Source organism: Pleurodeles waltl, chromosome 6, assembly GCF_031143425.1.
Source record: "Pleurodeles waltl isolate 20211129_DDA chromosome 6, aPleWal1.hap1.20221129, whole genome shotgun sequence".
Taxonomy (NCBI): domain Eukaryota; kingdom Metazoa; phylum Chordata; class Amphibia; order Caudata; family Salamandridae; genus Pleurodeles; species Pleurodeles waltl.
This window is the reverse complement of record NC_090445.1, coordinates 763,191,767-763,213,808: the sequence shown is the minus strand read 5'-3', so window position 1 is coordinate 763,213,808 and position 22,042 is coordinate 763,191,767. Positions and strand designations below refer to the sequence as shown.

General features: G+C 48.5%; 1 protein-coding gene across 1 annotated transcript in view; it reads right to left on the bottom strand.

Moving 5' to 3' along the window:
- Positions 1 to 22,042, bottom strand: part of LOC138301697 (guanylate cyclase 2G-like) — a 378,147-nt gene that overhangs the window by 271,269 nt on the left and 84,836 nt on the right. Inside the window, exons 6-8 of the mRNA XM_069242214.1 lie at positions 20,170 to 20,305; positions 16,632 to 16,735; positions 11,611 to 11,777 (exon numbers count right to left, since the gene is read on the bottom strand). Of these exons, the coding sequence (XP_069098315.1) occupies positions 11,611 to 11,777; positions 16,632 to 16,735; positions 20,170 to 20,305 (407 nt within the window). The remainder of the gene's footprint in view (positions 1 to 11,610; positions 11,778 to 16,631; positions 16,736 to 20,169; positions 20,306 to 22,042) is intronic.

Here is a 22,042-nt window from a genome sequence, read left to right as displayed (position 1 = left end):
GGAGCTCAACATCCTGTGATTCTAGGCAAAGCACATACAATCCTTGTGCCTACCAAAAACAAGCATTTGCAATACAATAGGTCTCGTATTTACTGGAGTTGGACCTACTGGCATTGTAAATGCATAACTGAACTTTTTTGCTGCTTTAATTGGTCAACCCTACCACATATTTGGTCCTTTCTGCCACATCATTCCAGTGGCCCTGCATGTAACTAAAGGGCTTGTAGGCCTAAAAGATTTTTTTTTTTTAAAACACTGCCCTTAAAAAACAAACTACTCCCAGGTGCAAAACATATTTACTTGCCAGTTGTTAAGGGCGACATTGCCTGCGGGGCAATGAATAAATAATTGTACTCCAAGAATGCATGCTTACTGGAAATGAAATGGGTTCTGGCTCAAGATAGTGAAGATACTGAGGAAAATGGTAAGGAAATTGGGAAGAGGGCAATTATAAAGGACATTAAAAAAAAGCACAGGATGATGATAATAAGCAGGAAAGGGAATTTATAGAGAGGAAGGAGTTTAAGAAATAAACGGTGGGGGGCGTGGCCAAGATGGCGGCTCGCACGGACGCTTTTTAAGAAGTTCTGTAGGGTACCCGTAAAATAATCCTTTATCCCCCATCCCAGCGTGTCCCGGGCGTCCCCCTCCCATAAAGAGGGTGCCTGGACATCGGAGTACCGCCTGTGCGATCGGCGGCCCCCGGCTGTGAGTCAAGAATCGAGCAGAGGCAGGGCCAGAGGCCAGACTGCTGAGGCCACCGAAGGGGAACAACAGAAGAGCCGGGTGAGCGACACTACGGCACAGCGTGGCTCGGCAGCCTGGACGGTGGAGCCGCGTAGGAACGCACGCTGCCGTTCCAGAGGAGATGGCCAATTCATAGGGGTAGAGGATCCGAGCTGCTCTGATTGGTCATGCGACCTCATCTGGGAGTGAAGATCGGGCTTGAAGACGCGGCGGGAGGAGCGGTTCGGGCGCCCCGGCTTGGGCGGCCCGAGCGAACTTGCCCCGACTCCTTGGCCGACCTGATTTGACCTAGAATAGACAGACGAGAGGCGAGCAACACCGCCGTGACAGGGTGGGCCGTTGAGATGGGGTACCCTGGACTGGGGAAGGACTGCCCCATTGGGGCGACACACTACAGTTGCAGGCCGTGGCCCACCGGTCAGGGGGCCACGGCCTGATGACACAGAGTGCTTGATGGGAGGAGAGCGCCAGTTGACATGCTCTGATCGGACCTGACCCGGGCCCCCAATGAGCGCAGACTGAGCTGGGGGACCCAGAGCTCCCATCCTGCTTAGACCCAGAGAACGGAGATTGACAGGAGCCGGGCTGCCTGTGGGAGCGGGCAGGGGAGGAGCAGACCCGGGGGCCAGAAGGCACACACAACAGGGCGCAGAAGACAGTGATTGGTGGCGGCACAATAACGGTCAGCGGAACGACAACAGAAGGGCGTAGAGAGCAAATGCAGGACCTAACGATATAGCGGCGGCCGAGCAGACAGTGACTGGTGCACATGCAGGTGAGTGGACTGGCGTCCCTCATCCCTGGCAGCCGCACGTAGGAAGAAGGATCGCCTGAAGTGAATATCCCCAGAGAAGCGGGACCTCCAGACCACCTTGTGGTCTGCCCACCACAAAATCAAAAGCACCCTACATATGCGGAGTCCCAGGCCCACGGCCACGAACGGATCACCCGCTCCCCTCCAGGCACTCACGCTAAACCCAGAAACAAACCATCCACTAGCACCTGACTGGCCACGCTTTGTCTTAAACTGCCATGGAAGCCCGTGGGAACCAGACTTTTCGCTGTATCCAAGGGCCCACATCCAACATGGTCAAGCCAAAGCCCCCCAGGCCACACTCCATGGCGGACGCAGAGGAACCAAACCCCGCGGGCCCATCTGGGAAACAAGCTGCAACACTGCAACAAATGAACCTGACACTGCAAACACACTCAGCGCAGTTTGATAAACTATTGCAAGCAGTATTAGAAACAAAAAACACTCTGGAAGGGAAGATAGATGCGTTGGCAACTGAAGTAAATCTCCTCAGGGCGGACCACCGTAAACTAGCCGATAGAGTAGGCGACAACGAGCAGACGCTTGCAACAGTTCAACCGGGAATACAAGACCTGCGCGACCAGGTGCAACGAATGGAGACAGAGATCAGTCTACTCCAGAAAAGAACAGAGGACGTGGAAGGTCGCTCCAGAAGAAATAAAGTCAGATTTATAGGTTTCCCGGAGCGCATAGAAACTCCCAATTCTGAACAATTCCTGGAAAAGTGGCTTCTAGACAACGTCATGCTCAACACGGCCTCACCGATAGGCGCGGTGGAGCGCACGCACCGGATCCCAGGGGGCCCACCGCGACCGGGAGCCCCCGACCACTAATGGCACGTCTGCTGAACTTTCGGGACAGAGACGCAATTCTACAAAGGTTCAGGACCGAGGGTCCAATAAAGAAGGACAATGAATCGATCACGGCATACCCGGACTATTCAGCGGAAGTACAACGCAAGAGAACATCCTTCATGAGAGTAAAACAACTTCTACGAGACAATAACTTATCCTATTCCCTACTATTCCCCGCACTTCTCCAGGTAGTCGATGGGGACAAGATCCATATCTTTCCGTCCCCTGAAGATGCCTGGACATGGCCACATGGCTACATGCCAAGGGTATGGCCCAGCTAAAGCAAGATGATATTAACCAGGACACGTGGATCACACCTCTACCCTGCAGACATAGAAAACCTAAGTCCAAGATACGCCCATCACAAGCACAGGTAACAGAAAGCCAAGCATGAGCCCTGCAGGAAGCCAACCTGTTTAAATTGCCACTGCGCCAGACATATCAAGATCTGGAGGCGGTGGGCACCAGCCCTTCGGCGGACCCATCCAGTGGCTCTTCTTCTCCCTCGGCGTTGGGCCCAGAGCTCACGCCGCGCACAGCGGACGACCTTTAGATCATTATACTGCGGAGCGCAATGGCAGACATAGCAGCGGGATCCATTGGGTGCAGCGGGGGAGTTGTTGGTCGCCTCTGGTCCCGGGGGCTTCTCTTCCGTGTGGACATTGGGCTTTGAGGAATTGTGGGAGGTGGGGTGCGGGGGACACGCCAAAGGGAGAGAAATATCTATTTGGGATCGCCCAGAGAAGCCACGCTGCATGGACCATGCTCCCCCCCACACCCCACTGGGGTTCCAGAAGGACCTTGTTAAGACAGTTACTATATGGAGCACCGGTTGTGCCCCACTGATATCAGTTGCATCTCATCTACGTTATCCCTCTTCAGTTCCTTTTTACCTCTTTCTTTCTCTATACTTTCTATCACACTATGCGAAGACACTCCGCTGCAGGTTACTGGGGGGGACAAAGGTGGGAGATTGGGATATACTGGGCACTCAAAAACCATCCTGGCTGGGCACAGGGACCCACACCTTAACCATAATATGCTGGCATGCCTAACTATAACATAATGACCTGGAATGTGCGAGGCATTGCCAGTACTGTTAAACGCAACAAGATATACACAAATCTTAAAAGGCACAAAGTTCACATCACTATACTTCAAGAAACACACTTAACCACCGAAGAGCTGCACAGCCTAACAAATAAATGGCGAGGCCTCGTTCATGGCACCACTTCCTCCACGTATGCTAGGGGGGTGCTAATATGGATAGCCCCACGGTTGACCACTACAAAATAGATACAGAGGGCCGATATGTGCAGTTAACGGGCTCACTGGATGGCCTACCATTGGTCATAACCGGCATATACGTTCCTAATGTAAAGCAGGGGGCATTGCTCTTATCTCTTACTTCCAGACTGTTCCAAGAACCTTCCCAGCAATCCATATGGGGAGGAGACTGGAATTGCGTACCCGACATATCGGCTGACAGATCGCACCCCCCTTTAAATGAAGCCCCGTGCAGGAAGTCTTCCCAGGTGTTTCGAGCATGGATCTTGGAACTCGGGCTGACCGACATATGGGGCACACTAAATCTCCTGAACAGGGAATACTCCTTTTTCTCCCCGGTACACCACCTTCACACACGCATTGACTTGATCCTTTGCTCGGAAGCACTGGTTAGCAACTTCAACAGAACCTCATATCTCGCTAAGATGCTATCAGATCACCGTCCGCTGATGGGCTCCATTAGCTGGGGTAAAATAAGAACACGCATTCCCACCTGGTGTCTACAACCAAGCTTATTACTTGAACCCCCATTCCGTAGCGAATTATCAGAGCACCACTCGATGTACTTTAAGCTTAATTAAGGGACAGCATCCTCACGCGCCGTAGAGTGGGACGCCCACAAGGTTTTTGTGAGAGGTGTATGTATGGCAGCGGCGGGTGGGACGAGGCGCACCCTATTGGACGACTTGAGGAGGGCAGAGTCCGAGCTCCGACGGGCAGAGACGAGCGCAGCGACAGGTGAGGTGACCCCGGGAGACCTCAGTTCGCTCCAGAAACAGGTAAGCATGACCGATAGTCACCTAGGCAGTTATGACACAACATAACCAGAGCACACGCAGAAAGAGACCGCTCCAGCAGACTACTAGCCTGGCTGGTGTGCAGAGAACAACAACAATAGGAGCAATAGTATCTGAAACGGGGGCAACAATTAACACCCAATCAGGGATAAATTCAGCTTTCCAACAATACTATAGCAACCTTTATGCAGCGCAGCCCCCACCCACAAAACTTCTGTCTGAACTCTTCAAAGCACTCCCCCTGGCTCGACTAACGGAGTCACAACAGGAGGCGCTAGACATGCACATTGATGCAGCAGAGGTCCAACTTGCCCTGCAACAATAAGCGGGGGCAAGCCTCCGGGCGGCGACGGCCTCCCGTCTGAGTACTACCAAGCGTGCTCGGGACATCTGATCCAGCCCTACGTCGAAATGGTACATGAAGCGCTAGAGAGAGGCAGGCTATCAAAGACACAGCGCGAAGCAATAATTGTAGTACTCCCAAAGCCGGTACGGGACCCCCTAGATGTACGATTATATAGACCACTCTCTCTCCTAAATCTAGACTGTAAATTGATAGACAAGATCCTAGCTAATTGTCTGCTCCCACTAATGCCGCATCTGGTTCATGAGGACTTTATCCCAGGGCGCAACACATTCATGAATATTAGGCGTCTACTGCAAACCATACATGAAACGCCCCCCCTCTAGTTATGACCGGGTAGCGGTTTCACTGGACATCGAGAAGGCGTTCGACACGCTGGACTGCCCCTTCCTGTTGGAGACTCTGTCCCGCCTGGGCTTACCTGAAATAGATAGAAACATTATACGCAGACCCTGTCGCCAGAGAAAAACAGGCAGAGTGGTCTCAGAGGAGTTCCCGATTGGCAGAGGCACAAGACCAGGGTGCCCACTGTCTCCGCTGTTGTTCACATTGGCAATGGAACCCCTCGCAGCGCGATTCAGAATGAGGGCACAGGAATGGGGTATCCCATACGGGGAGGGGTTCCAGATTATTTCATTGTACGCTGACGACGCGTTGATATACCTACGTAACCACGGCACCTCGCTCCCAGATATGCTACAGTTGCTAGATCAATTTGGAGATATCTCAGGCCTGCAGATCAATCGGTCTAAATCTTGCCTATTCCCACTGTCACCAACACCGGTAGAATGGCGGCTCAGCACCCTAACATGCACACTACCATGGGCATACACAACATTTAAGTACTTAGGTGTACATATATATCACGAAGCCTCCGATTCGAGGGAGGGCAACCTGAGACGAGCACTTCGCTCTATAAAAGGATCCCTAAGTTTCTGGGGATCGCTACCGCTCTCACCCACAGGAAGAGTGGCAATAGCCAAAATGATAATATTACCAAGTATGCTTTACCACTCCACAGCTTTGCCATTACAAATACCCCACAATTTCTTCACGTGCTGAACAGCCTCACGACGGAGTTAATATGGGGCGGGGGTTGTCGGCGAGTAGCCCTAGCTGCCATACAACTCCCTTTAGAACTAGGAGGGCTGGGAACACCACACTATGTACTGTATTATGCAGCAGCACAGGTACAGTGAACTTGGCATTGGTTACAGGACCCTTTGAACTCGGAAGCCCAACTGGTACAGACCGCTCTCAGACACACAAACATTCTGCAATGGTTGCTTGACGGCAGCGGTCCGACTGATGCGGACAGCACATTGGAGCTGGGGCCGTTACATACTAGGCAGGAACCGTACTCCCCCATACTCACTCAAGATAGCTCTCTTATCTGTCCCAGGGATCTCTAGAGTGTCCAAGCAGCACAGAATACAACAATGGCCGAGAGAGGTGTCCAAACAATCGGCGATATATATTCGGATGGCACCCTGTTACCCTTCGCAGAACTAATTGTGAGGTATGATGTGGATAAAATATGGTTTCTGACATACTGTGCCCTACAGCAGCTCATGCGTCACACTTGGAGATGCGGGGACAGACAATCCCCAGCTTCACCAATACTGCATGAGTTACTCTCCGGCTTAGGAGAACAACGCAGTATTTCACAGCTATCCAAACTACTACTAGATAATCTGGAGGTTGCCCAACCAGGGGCAAAGGCAAGGTGGGACAGCAACCTACCGACCCCATTAGATCAAAGAGACTGGAATATGGCACTGGACCTGGTCCGGTCGGTGTCTCGTAACCCCAGGTTCCGCTTCACCCAGTTCAATTACCTACACCAAACCTATCTCTCCCCACACCGTCTGCAGCGCATATTTCCACAGTCTCCCCATGAGTGCCCGAGGTGCGGCGAGATAGGTGCAATCTTTTTTCATATGACTTGGGAATGCCCCCCTCTCCTACGCGCCTGGCAGGAGGTAACTACCTTGACGGCTGAATTGGTTGGACACCCGCTCCTCCCCACGCCTGCGTCATGTCTCCTAGGCATCCGTCCCGCCCAAAAAAGAACAAACAAACACAGAAATGTATTGAGCTGGCTTTCATCCTATTTAAGCGGTTGATAGCAATGCGATGGAAGGCACCAGCTGCGCTGGACACTCGACAATGGCTAAAAGACCTGCTGCAGTGGGCCCGGGCGGAGGCAAACACATTACACTTAATTCAAGACAGAGGATTACAGGTCAAAGGGATAGACATATGGGATGCCCTAGTCGCATCTCTAGAAGCCAAAGACGACTACCGCCCGCCTTGATAAAGGGACCATGCCTGACCACTAGAAAATCACCACACATAAATTCAAGACTCAACCAGACCTTGAGGCCCGTGGAAGCATGTCAAGTCCCGCCCCCAACCCCCACACCCACACTTCAACTTCATTGTCCATAGTAGTATAGTCAAAATGAGCGGGCCCCCCCTAACCACCATATAGTAAATGGAGAGGACCACACAGGGGGAGATCTGGCCCGGGGGTAATCATTGAGGACTGGGACGGAAATGGGTGACCGCCTGCAACACATCATTAGAAGAAGCCATTGGCCCCTCCCGCGAGGCCACGAACACGCCGAACTGGTGCACTGACTCCCAACGCATCACATCACTATAGGTGATTCCCCCTATCCCTCATCAATATCAGAGATCCCATATACGAGTACCTCCCCTCCCCTCCCTCCTCTTCCCCCCACCTCTCTAGACCACTTATACCAGCACACTTCCACAGGGCGGTACCCGTCCAACGAAAGATCACTTATGTCCAACCCCCCTGACTAGACAACTCACACAGTTTATCGCATAGCTCTATCACCTTCTCCTTTTTTTCCTTCCCTCCACACTACCCATGTATTCTCCTCACTTTGGATTTGTATATTGCAAATAATGATGTGAATTATGTTGATCGCTTAAGTATACATTACAATGTTCTATCACATTTAAAAAAAGATATTTTTTTTAAAAGAAAGAAACGGTGGGATGATGATTGTGAGAAATACTGAAGAGTAGCAGACAAAAGTGAGACGATAAGGGAAAGGAGGCCAATGAAGCCTACAAATGCAATGAGGCCAACAAGAGAAGAGGAAAGAATTAGATGATGGAAAGTAAGACGAAAACAGGCCAAATGGAATGGACAATAAATAAAATCCAGTTTTCTTCTTTATCATTATTTAATAAAATTCAGTTTTCTTCTTTATCATTATAATTCTGATTGGAGCGCTAGTGGTCTGAGGAATATAAAGAAGGAGCGAATCCAGGAGACGACAGAAGGCAAATGATGGTGAAATGCAGCTGAATACTGACAATAAAGAGTATGAAAAGGTGAAGGTCAGCTGTGGAGACAGGCCTGACAGGGAGTGAAAAGAAACCGATGGTACAGAGAAAGCCTGGAAATCTGCTTTTGGTTGTGAAGAAGACTGGAAGGAGGCATAGATGGAGATGGCGGGTTCAGGAGGACATTGATGGAGAGGAAGGAAGAAGAAGGCCGATGATGGGTGGGTGCAGGTTGATGATGGGATACTGTCCGGAGGCAGTTGTTGAAGAGGAAGAGTGAAAAGATGGTGATGACAGCACTGGATGATCTGAAGGAAGTTGGCAAAAGAGAGAGAGAGAGGGGGAAGACGTTGAGATTGAAGAGCTAGAGTGGAGGAGAGAAAGTGTATGGAAATGAGTCACAGAAAGAGAATGATGTAGTGGATGGGAGGAAAGAAGACTCGGCATGGAGAGGAGGAAGGCTGATTAGAAGCAGGAGAAAGAGGGAAAGAAAGAACAGCAGAGATTGTGGGTCGAGGTGGAAAGCCAGAAAAAAATAACAACAAAGTGTGACAGTGATCCTTGGCTTTCAGGAGTGGAAGGATGCCAATGGACTAAAGAGAGGTGAGACGTAGACAAAAAAAGGTGATTATGAAGGATTACGATCAGGGGTATGAGGAAAAGAGCAATGAGAAAAACCACAGACTATGAGAATATTACACTGCTTAATTTGAGCCTGCAGTTTGCGGGAAGGGGCACCAGCACTTATTTTTTAGGGCCGGCACTTAGTTTTCTGCATCAAGCATTTACTGCAAGCAAACAACACATATGGGAAAGGCGGAAGAAAAGAAAAATGAAAAAGCGTCAGAAAGGGAGAGAAGACAGCAGAAAGCTGTATGAGTGAGCTGAGGGGGCAGGAGTGTCTGTAAATGGATTAAAAAGGCCAATATGGTTTCAGGATTGTGCTCCCTCAGTATTCCATGCTCACACATTTAAATGCAGTAGCCGCGTACTTCATAGGACAGCATTGGGCACTGGTACCTTTTTATTTACAAATTAAGCACTGGAATAGTAACAGGTCAATGATGCTATGGACAGAAAATGTAGACAGTGGGCCAAGGGACAGGAGGAATGGGGCTAATTAGGGATTTTGATGGCAGTGAGATGAAGCCAGTGAGGAAGCGCAGTGATTGCATGAGCCTGAGTGTTAGGCGGTCGATAGAGGAGACGGTTGGGGGCAAGGGAATGATGCACAGGAAGACTGATACAGAACAGAGGGGGTACAGGAAGGGTAGCAGTGAGCCAACAGACAGAAAGAGTGATATGGAGATGGCAGAGTAACCATTGCCTACGGCTGATGGGCAGGCAGAGCAGCTTGGGCTGGTGATGGAGAGCAGTGGTGGCAGTGGGCAAAGGACATAATAAGTAGCATAACAGGGGACTGAGGGAGAGGAGACAGACGGGACTGATGATGGGGAGTGATGGAAGGACTGGGCCAGTGGACCGCAAGAGTAATTTGGGGTTGCTATGCGCAGTGTGAGGCCATTTGCAACCATTTTGCTCCTGCTGCATTTCTAAGCATCTTCCATTGAGGCTCTGTACTCGCTGCCTCAAGGGAAGACTCGTGACTCTAGTCTGAGGTCACCCTCCAGCTTTATAGATGCGCGGGGTGTCCTGATTTCACGACAGCAGCAATTAGAAGGTGGCCAGCTCTGTCAGTGTCACAGTGCTGTATTAACAACACAGCAAAGCTATAAACAAGCACTTCCCGACGCTCTCTTCTGCAGAACCTGGGGGGGCTTTAATTTGCCAGAACAGGAGACATGGGAACAGCACTTGGGGGGGGTGTGATGAGCCTCGGCGAGGGAAAACTATTCAGGAGATTTCTTCCTGTTTACCAAATGGCAGTGGCAGGCTCTTTGCCTGCCTGAGATCTGAAAGAAAACCAGAAGGGAGGAGGGAGATGGGGCTATCACACGCTAAAGGAAGCGTGACGTAGTGCGATGGCCAACAAAAATGTTCTCTTAGCAAATCGTCCCTGGGCGGGAACCTAGCGCGCAAAGGAGGGACATTTAGCACAATGCACCAATAAAAGTGAAGCATTTAAGACAAGCACAACAAAGAACGAATGGCAAAAGTGGGTGTGGCTTAAGCCCCTATTCAGAACACAGCATGACTCGCAGAGACAGTGCATGCGCTGCCTAGGCTCCACCTAATGAACGTATCCGTGTGTAATATAACTGGCGCCAATGTAAAGCGCTCAACCTTTGGTTCAAGTTCATGCTATATAAAACCGCAAAAAAAAAAAAGAGACTGGAATTCGATTCTGCTTAAATGGTCTGCTTTGGTAGCCACAAGGTCTCCCCAGAAAGCTCGATTTATTCTGGGCTCCAGGTTCCAAGAGGGTACTGAGCCAGGTATCCGGTTCGAGCTTTCAGTGGCTTCCCACCTCTAGGCCAATTTCCCCCTCCTCCATCCAAGTCTTCAAAGACTTCCCCAGACAGTCATTTCCAGGTTGCACAATCATTTTTAGTTAAATACACCAAGGTGACTGTTGGAACATCTCAGACTTACATCCCCAAAATATTATGGACTAAGCTATGCCCCTGTATTGTGGTGAACTCCAATAGGCATGCTGATTTCCACCTATGGAAAGCATCGGAAAGGGCACTTAACACCCCATTTAACAGGATTTCTGGGTACCCCAATGACATTGTAGGGAAACATAATGTGATACATGTCAAGGTAAACTATATTTGTAGTGAATTTCACTAACTGTCTAACCCTCTGAATGCAGATTTTCAGCTAAGCAGATACTCTGCACATTTAGGGTTAGAGAGAAAGGTTAATGCAAGAACTGTAATGAGTGCTATACACTTTCACGACATATGTGTAGGGATTTTGTTAATCAGGCAAAAAAAAGTTATGAATCATTGCTATATTTTGACACAATCTTTTTTTATTGGGGAAAAAACACAAATGTCCCATTTAATGATTCCAGTATGTAGAGGCGTTGCTTTTGAGGGTGTGGGGTTAACCCCTTAAAAATGTCCTCTGTTGTAAATAGTTGGGTACAAGTGCTTTTAGTCGAGTATGGTGAGGCGCCTATTGGATTTCACCTCGGATTTTCACATGCACACAGACAAAAAACACACTCTCCCATCTATGTTTTGGTATGAAAAATATTGTTTTCAGTATTTTCAAAATTTGTTGGGACATCTGACGTTCACACACCCCCACAATCTTAGTGACCAAGCTATGCCCCTGCCAGTGTCTCTACTCGCTACCTCAGAGGTCGATTCACCAGACCAATTGCACCTCTACATTACTTAAATCTGAACACGATCCCATCAGCATCTTTGGAAGACACTGATATAGTTTCATCATACTGATTCTAAGGTCTTCTCTGTTAAATGTAAATAACCTGAATTAAAGCAGCATTACCTTGTTATCCTTCATAATAACAATGTTGTTGTAGTTTATTCTCCACCATGTCTCGTTGTCCACTTTTCTCTGGAGTTTGCCTTTCTGAAACATCAACAAGGTCACAAAGGCTACTGCTACCAGGAATGTGGCTAGGAGTGTCACAATCAGTGCTACAACTGAAATACCTGAAACAGAAGTCCAAAATAATTGTACATACTCTACAGTAAGACAAAAAACGCATACTTCAGTTCCTTCAGCTAAGAGAATACCATAACTGTGCATGTCACATTCAGGTTAGTGTTACTTTAAGAGCAAAATAATCTAGCGGGTACACCTAAAAACAGTTTGCAATTCCGGTGAATGTAGATAAGCCTCTTCAATGAAGCATTCACATTCACCAAACCATCTCTTAAACCCAAACCCACAGTGAGACCAGACCGGCCCCCTCCAACAACTGCTCAGAGGACCCTACAGTACCTGTCTTTGCTGTAATAAGTGGTACATATGCTATTTGGCTACCTCAATTACTACAACTCTTTAATGGAAATCATAAAGAGGGTTTATTATTTATTGACTTTCAAATAGTCGAAATGCACCATTGTAGCATTTTACAAAACAAATTTGTTATAGGATGGAGCAATCAAAACCATTTGTTCCACAGACAAAAGTATAAATCCACAAATTATCCATCCATTGGTTGTAGTGAGAGAGTTTAGGATTAGTACATTCTCCAGAAAAATATGCAAATCATGCTGAATCCATCCATATCTAAATGAATTAATCATTTTAAGAAAATGAATAACTTGTAGACTTATCCTTTTCTCCACGCAATAAATTATTTTGAGGTCTCCACTTGAAATTTGTTATCTCATACATAATTAGGGCTTATGGAAGCTAAGCCGTCGGGAGATGAGCACCAATTTGGATCTTAGCATCACTTTATTGGTGAGACTTGATCTACTGTATTGGTCTTTATTAATTTATGCCCAAGAAGACAATTAAATAAAGAAATAAATGACAAATTGGTTAAATAAACAATGCAGCAAACAAAAGAATTTGGAACTTGACAGAAGAAATTACTGTGGATTTCCTACCTTCGTCATCCCAGATACTCTACATGATCTCTGATAATGCCGAGTGTATTCTCTATTAAATGATCCTCCAGGATGTTCTTCTATATGCTAGCATCATCTTTACTACCACTATCCCAAAAAGGGGTCAGGTCAATGCTCCCCACACCAGTGCTGTTAATCAACTATCCCTTGAATTAATCTCTAGCAATTACGTATATGGTAATTTTAATCCTGAGGTGCAAATGATAATACAAACATATAGGCCCTCATTATGACCCTGGCGGTGTTGCACCGCCAGGGCCAACGGGGGCGGGAGCACCGCCGACAGGCCGGCGGTGCTCCCTTGGGCATTCTGACCGCGGCGCTTTGGCCGCGGTCAGAAATGGAAAACCGGCGGTCTCCCGCCGGTTTTCCGTTGCCCATTCGAATCCCCCATGGCGGCGCAGCTCGCTGCGCCGCCATGGGGGATTCTGACACCCCCTACCGCCATCCTGTTCCTGGCGGTTCGCCCGCCAGGAACAGGATGGCGGTAGGGGGTGTCGCGGGGCCCCTGGGGGCCCCTGCAGTGCCCATGCCAATGGCATGGGCACTGCAGGGGCCACCGTAAGAGGGCCCCGCTAGTATTTCACTGTCTGCATAGCAGACAGTGAAATACGCGACGGGTGCAGTAGCACCCGTCGCACCTTCCCACTCCGCCGGCTCGATTACGAGCCGGCTTCATGGTGGGAAGGTCGTTTTCCCCTGGGCTGGCGGGCGGCCTTTCGGCGGCCGCCCGCCAGCCCAGGGGAAAAGTCCAAATACCCGCCGCGGTCTTGCGACCGCGGTACGGTATTTTGACGGCGGGACTTTGGCGGGCGGCCTCCGCCGCCCGCCAAGGTCCGAATGAGGGCCATATTTACTTAGACCTATACCTTGCGTTTGTTAATGCTGTAGCCCTTTAGGTGTGTCATTTAGGCAGACACAGCGAGAACCCATGGGGTGTGTTGCTGTGCACGATGAAGTATCCATGGATGACATTACTGTGGCAGAATAATTCAATATTATATTCCACAAGCCAAGTTTTTCTGTTCTTTGGATGGGCATAGCCCATCGTGATCAGCAACCTCAAATAACCACTTTTTCCTGGAAATATTCTCGTACTTGCACTCATGTTGCTTCACTCAGCCAACAGACTATTAATAGATGGGGACATTGACAAGGGAATGACCATTCATTTTGAGAACTCATGGGGTGACTAATGCTTCAGATGGACACCCCAGGCTCAGAGAGATTAAGGGCCTGATTTTAACCTTGGCGGACGGCGGAGGCCGTCCGCCAAGGTTCCGCCGCCAAATGACCGCACCGCGGTCACAAGACCGCGGCGGCCATTCTAACATTTCCTCTGGGCCGGCGGGCGCTCTCCAAAAGAGCGCCCGCCGGCCCAGAGGAAATGCCCCTGCAACGAGGACGCCGGCTCAGAATTGAGCCGGCGTAGTTGCAGGGGTGCGACGGGTGCAGTTTGCACCCGTCGCGTATTTCAGTGTCTGCATGGCAGACACTGAAATACTTTGCGGGGCCCTCTTATGGGGGCCCCTGCAGTGCCCATGCCATGGGCATGGGCACTGCAGGGGCCCCCAGGGGCCCCGCGGCACCCCCTACCGCCTTCCTGTTCCTGGCGGGAGACCCGCCAGGAACAGGATGGCGGTAGGGGGTGTCAGAATCCCCATGTCTGCGGAGCGCGCTCCGCAGCCATGGAGGATTCCCCCGGGAGACCGCCGACTTTCCGCTTCTGACCGCGGCTGAACCGCCGCGGTCAGAATGCTCGTGGGAGCACCGCCAGCCTGAATGACCCCCTAAGGCCTTTATTACAAGTCTGGCAGTCCTGGGACTGCCAGACTCACAGTGGCGTTTAGACTCAAAGCAGCAGTCTGGCCTCTACATTATGACAGTGGCGGAGCCGCCACGGTCCAACCGCCAGCACCACCAGGTTGCCGCCGGTCGACAGCCTGGAGGTGCCAGCGGCCTTAATCTGCCTGGGCAGCGCTGCCCTGGGGATTATGAGTCTCCTCTCCCCCGGCTATTGCATGGTGGTTACACTGCCATGTAAAGGCTGGCGGAGATCGAGTGCTGGGGACCCCATGGGGGCCCCTGCACTGCCCAAGCACTCGGCATGGGCAGTGCAGGGCCCCCCATGGACAGCCCCATCAGGCTTTTCACTGCCTGAATTACAGGCAGTGAAAAGCACGATGGGTGCTGTTGCACCCAACTCACCACAACATTCCGCTGTCTCGATTACGAGCCGGCGTCAATGTTGTGGCTTGTTTACCGATGGGCAGAAAACCGGAGGGGCAGTTTTTCAGCCCAAAGAGTTTGGCGGGTGGCCCCTGCCGCTCGCCAAACTCATAATTAGAGCCAAAGTGTGGCACTAATTAAAAATACGTAGGATTTAGTTTTCTACACACTAAACTACTTCTGGATTCGCTACTTCGGAGGTGCTAATAAGGGTGTGCAAGGCAGCAGTTGTCATATTATAGGCATCACCACCCATATTTGGTAGCAAATGGAAATGTTTGTGGAAATACTCACTAGTGAAGTTCAGAAGCAAATGTTTTCTTCTGCCATATCAGGGAGCTTCAGGACCAGAAAGCAGTGAGACAGTCTGGCCCTTACCCAGTTTCCACCATGGAGCATTTGATGTGGGGGTCATGTTTGGTGGGAAATGTGGAAGCACATTAAGAGGACTGAGGCCTTGAAGTGTCAAACAGATGTTCAGTGTCTATAGTGCCACAACAAGAGTAACAAAAGGTAAAAGATATGCAAACTTCTGTTTCATTCTAGCGCCACTCCTTCCTTTGGTGTCTGTTGTTAGAGTTGGTTGGGAGGATTAGTCAAAAGAAATTTGCAACTAAGGGGCATATTTAAGCAAAGTGGCACTGCAACTTGTGCAGCGCCACTCTCCTTGTGCCCCTTAGTGCCCCCCTACTGCCACCATGTGTGCGCCGCACCATGGCACAAGGTAGGGGGCAATAGCGCCATTTTTCATGACTATGCAGGAGTAGCACCAAAATATTGGCACTACTCCTGCAGAGTACACAGGGGTCCATTATTATATTGTAAATAATAGAAGCCCGCTTTCAACTCCTGCTCTGCGCAGGCGTTTAAAGTATATAGATCTATACCTGCCAAATAAAACAACAATTCCACTGTGGGAGGAGGGTTCAGGACCTCGTCCTGATAAGTACCTAAAAGGTACTTTTGCCCTTGACCCGCCCCCCAAAAAAAGATAAGAAGATTGCTGATGTTGGTGCTGATGTCCTGGGGTGTTTTCACAAACCTCAAAAGACTTCGGCAACCATGCCTCTGAAAATGAGCTAGAAATCCACTGTTTACAGTGGTATTCAACTCATTCTTCCTCCCACCGTGTGATATACTCCTCACCAGGTTACCATGTGAAGCGAGTCAATATCGTGTGGCACCATATGAGTTGGCAGATCTGCATATCTAACCTCTTTTTCCCATCCCCACTTGTCAAATCTCTTCCATTTGTCTGGTCTCCACCTAGCTCCACCACAAAAAAATCTATCTCCTTCTTACTGCTTCACTTTCCCCTCTTCCCTCCATGTCTAATGTCGTCCTACTTAATGGACTCTCCTTAGAGAGCAGATTTCCTACTCCAAACTCTCAAATCTCAACCATCATGTCCTTCTATCTGATACAACTTTGCGTTTATAGTCCTTTGGGTGTGTGGTATAGAGCTGCAGGCAGCTGTAGTAGTTACCCTCTGATGTACATCCACCCCCTCCATCACAAGCAGTCTCATTTCAAGCAAAGCAGATGGAAAAACATGCCTTACTATCAAATAAACAGCCTTTTAAATATTTCACTTGTGATTGAGCCTCAAGGATACATTTTAACAAGCAGATGTAGGTACTAAGGGAGGATAACAGACTTTTTTACAAAACTGCTAAGAAAACTTGTAGCACTTACTGCTGGTCGACGTTAGACAAAGCTCTCCGTGAAAGCCACAGTTTGGCCTGTCCTTCGTTGGGGTTCCATCAGGCCACCGGATATAGGCGAACTCCCTGGTAGGGCTGCAAAGAAAGAGTATATCTCAGAGTACACACAGACAAAAGATGATTGTTTCAGTAGTTATTGGTAACACGTTATTTGGGCTGTGGGAAACTGCTACAAGAGATCTAATGTTCCATCGAAGTTGCTGTTTAACAAACACTTGTGGGCTCCTCCAGTACAGATTTTAAGTGCTGATTAAAGTGTTAGTTTTAAGCTATTATTTTTAAGTTTCTAACATATCCTACCAATGTTTGCATTTTAGCGTAGTGATATTTTAGCATGACTTGGGGGAAACTACAGAAATTTGCGTTTTTTTCGAGAAACAGACTGCTGGGCTGAATGTGGCTGAACCCATTACATATTGTCCATGTGACAGAGGAGTTCCGGTTGGTAAGCACTGCTGCAGGTAGGCATAACTAGATAACATAATTCCTACAAGTCACTACTTAAATTACAACAGTGAGCACCATGTCTTTCTCATTAAATAGTTGACGCTATTTTTACCAGTTTTAGAAAGGTACAGATTACAGATGATACAAATATTAAGAATATTAGGTGGGCAAACACGTGTCTGAATTTCAGTAGTGGAACAAGTTGGATGAATACTGTAAAAAACAGCATGTTGTGGGATATCATGAAACAACTTTTTACAAGTTTGCAATGCTGGATTAGTCTGAATGAAATACGAGATAGAACTATATGACGTTTCCTCAATTTAGTTACAACAAGGAGTCCATACGTTACATGTATATTTGTGCCCTGATTATGGCTAAGACTAATTTATGAATAGCCAAAACATAATCATTAAAGGCATGTTTTCCAAAACCTCTCACAATTATATGTATTCATACGCATATACAGACTTTAGGGGATCGTAAGTAGACTGAATCTACGGTCATATTGAAATAGGTAAGGGATTGTGAGTTGACATGTGAATGTGTATGTCTGGGAATATACTTTGAACTCTCACTGGATTTGTGAATACATAAATTGGAGGATGGGAATGGTGCAGTCACTATTTTATTAAACAATTTTACTTTTTGTTTTTACTTTTTCAAATTTCACACAACAATCAACGATCAGGGCATACACGTGTATCGAAGGCAGTAAACAAATGATCACAGCCATGGAATAACTACTATAAGCCATGACAACCAACCCTACAGAAGTCAAAAACACTCCTTTTTAGAAACAATATACTGTACACAATAAACGCCACACTCATCAAGTGGAACATAGGTAAAAAGTGAGCAATCAGGGGAAAATGAGAACCATAAGAAAGGGACTTCTAAGACATACAATGGAATCTCATCTAGAAGACTCAAAATTTCTCAGTTTTCTTTAGACGCCTTCTGTTTTCATAAGTATCTCAGCAACCATGCACCAATCAACATTAGAACACCATTCACCAAATCACACCCTCAGTTCCACCCCACAGTCTCGTATTATTGCGACGTGCTACCAACAGGCCAGGTCACAAAACAATTTTAAGATCTATCCAGGGTGCCTCTTTATTCCATACATAGACTTAGCAACATAGGGGGTCATTCTGACTGCGGCGGACGGCGGTCGCCGCCCGCCAAGCGGTTCCCGCCGAAAGACCGCTCCGCGGTCAAAAGACCGCGGCGGTCATTCTGGCTTTCCCACTGGGCCGGCGGGCGACCGCCGAAAGTCCGCCCGCCAGCCCAGCGGGAAACACCCTTCCCACGAGGACGCCGGCTCAGAATGGAGCCGGCGGAGTGGGAAGGTGCGACGGGTGCAGTTGCACCTGTCGCGAATTTCAGTGCCTGCAAAGCAGACACTGAAATTCTTCGTGGGGCCCTCTTACGGGGCCCCTGCAGTGCCCATGCCATTGGCATGTGCACTGCAGGGGCCCCCAGGGGCCCCGCGGCACCCCCTACCACCATCCTGTTCCTGGCGGGAGAACCGCCAGGAACCGGATGGCGGTAGGGGGTGTCGGAATCCCCATGGCGGCGGAGCGCGCTCCGCCGCCATGGAGGATTCTCAAGGGCAGCGGGAAGTCGGCGGTACACCGCCGACTTTCCGTTTCTGGCCGCGGCTGAACCGCCGCGGTCAGAATGCCCAGCGGTGCACCGCCAGCCTGTTGGCGGTGCTACCGCCGACCTCCGCCATGGCGGTAATTACCGCCAGGGTCAGAATGACCCCCATAGTCTTTGTCTGTTTCCTGAGTGACAACTCTGTTATAATGGGTAAGAACTTACCAACCCACTAAACAAAACAGACGGAGGGGGTTATTCTAACTTTGGAGGAGGTGTTAATCCGTCCCAAAAGTGACGGAAAAGTGACGGATTTACCACCAGCCGTATTACGAGTCCATTATATCCTATGGAACTCGTAATACGGCTGGTGGTATATCCGTCACTCTACCGTCACTTTTAGGACGGATTAACACTCCTCCAAAGTTAGAATAACCCCCGGAATTTGGGACATAGCTACATGACGTGGTTAAAGTCCACCACCAGCCGGCATCCCTTGACAGGTAGATCATTTTCAGCCCAGTTAAATGTAAACATTTGCCTCCGGTTGTAGTAAACTCTGTGGAGGATTTTGATTTTCACTTGTCTAATTCCGATACTTATGGCCACTTCGAGGGCGTGCTGCAAGGCATCCCCCCCCCACGAACATCCAATCCACCCAGATCTTTCGGCCACCATGACCATGGGCGAGCCAGGATTCCGTCAGTGTAACTGAGCAAAGTTTACTACATTAAAGAAAAAGCCTGCCTAGTCGGAGCAACCGAGAGCACCGTGTGTTCTAAAGGGGAGCCTTCTGGCACTCGGGTACCGCTTGGGCATGGGTGGTTATGGCACGTTTAATTAATTACTTGTAACTTTCCGAACAAGCCAGCTTGTTCGCTTTTATAAGTGGTGTACTGATAAAGTCACACACGCAACACACATCATCACATCATAAAACCATTATACACAAATGATATCGTATCGCAAACAATAATTCTTGCATGTGTTACTATCATACCAACACCTGATCACCAGCACACACCATAACCTCACCACATCGCACAGTCTCATCACAAAAAATAGCACCCTAACACACTCCACACGCACTCATGCACCATCACGCCACAGACACTTAGCAGGAAAGTTGCTACAGCAATTACGCTGCATGATGGGCCGCAGGCTCTGCTGCTTCCTGTGCTGTAATATATAAATCCTGTTCAAAGCACAAGAGCCGGAAGTATGACCATTCATTGTCAGTACTCGTTGAAAGTGTGAAGATGACGTAGCGTGTCTATCAGCCCTTCTACTACGCAGACTAATGACTTCAGGCCTGAGGGTGTCGCCTGCTAACTGGAGGAGCAGCAGAGCACGCGCTTTCAGCAAGGAGACGTGCTCTCTGGGCCGCGGTAGGCCATGGCTCGCTTTGCCGGCGAAAGTGCCCCATATGACCCCCTCTGCCCGCCCCCGTGGGCTACCTGAGGATCCTTCGATAGCTGTCATACTGCAGGACAGGAATAAACCCCGACGTGTTCCCAGAAGGCTGCAGGTCGTACACGGAATAATCCATGTATCTCTCCCCAAACTCGTCAATACTGACCAGCCCGGTAATTCCTGGAAAGAGAGAGGTTTTTATTAAGACAGCGGAAAGGATGAGGATACCAGCAAGTATGCGGACAACATTGACATGGGAAACATGGAAAGGAGAACTGGCACACTCTGATCTGTGAGCTGGGTGTTGGATGGAGGGTCGGGAAAGGAGGGTAGTGATAAAGTTACTGTTGCTTTATATTATGTATGGGGATTACTAACGTTGATGTTAAAATGAATAAAAAGACAATATATAAAAAAGGTAGCGGAAAGGAGTCCACCATGAAAGCACGCCATTTGTATCTAATTGGTTTTGCATGTTTTTATTTCCGTCTTTTTGTTGAGCAAGGCCCAGACTGTTTCAGTCAGTAGGCTTTATCACCACACTAAAACTGGTGACGCAGATACGGGTGTTACAGGCAGAGGAGACACATGCAGTCCCATCTATTATACTGGAGACATGGTGGGGGGCAGGGGCTGGGGAGCAAGGCACCCCCCAGAAAAATAAAGCAGTTTTTTAATTTCTGAAGCTTATTGACATAGCCTGTGGAGTGCGGCTCGAAATTCTTAGAGTGTTACACTAAAGTAAACAAAAAGGTGATGGGTGGAATGCTTGGATTAATCACAGTCCATCCTTCTTTTGCCCACCATGCCACCTCAGATTACACCCAGATATATGGAAATCATCCTTGGTCCTGCTCCACTAGGAACAGTCCAGCCCAAACTGTCAGACAAGGTCATCCCTCAGTCAGAATACAAGCAATGCAGACCAGTTTTCTTCAGTCGAGCACAGGTTGGTTCCAGTAGCACATATCTGACACACTTAGAATGTTGCACTGAAGTATACCAAAAAGTGATGGGTGGGATGCTTTAACTCATCTCAGCTACTCGTAATTACAATCTAGTACAGGGCAACATTTCAAAATAATCTGCACTTTGTATAAGAAATTTAGTGGCAGAGGTCAAGCTTAATTCTGCTTAGAGAACCAGTTCACCTCACCTCTCTCACTTTGTTCCTACAAAGAATCTAGGGCCTGATTCTAACTTTGGAGGACGGTGTTAAACCGTCCCAAAAGTGGCGGATATACCACCTACCGTATTACGAGTTCCATAGGATATAATGGACTCGTAATACGGTAGGTGGTATATCCGCCACTTTTGGGACGGTTTAACACCGTCCTCCAAAGTTAGAATCAGGCCCCTAGTGTCTTTTCATATTTTGCCAATGTGTCAGAAGTAGATAAAGCGCATTCAACACGGCGTCCTGTGGTGCCCTGAGAGTTTAGGAACCCTCCTTTACAAAGCACGTTGGCCATTATTATAAGTCTGTTGTGAAAAGGTTTAGCAAATCAACACCAGAAATAGTAGGTGAAGTACTATACCCGGTGCTACCAAGTATGGTAACATTAAGTGCATTACTTCACCAAGTATTACCATGCCAGCATTGCCATGCATGCACCGAAACGTGCATTTAACATAATGCATCATTAAAAGTGGTCAAAACTATATAAATAATTTCTCATGAGCCTGTCCTTTCACATACTGCATCAGAGGAACTTACTTCTTGGAGGTTTGGTTTGGAGAGGACATTTTGGTGATCCACATACTTTTTGGAAGAAAGGGGATACAAACCTTCAATATCCAACCCACTTGAGCAAAAATACTCACTACAGTGGACTCAGCAAGGTAGTGCAACATCAAATATGTTATAGGGGTGGGAATGACCGACAAGTCATAATTAACTGACTATCTCATATTACA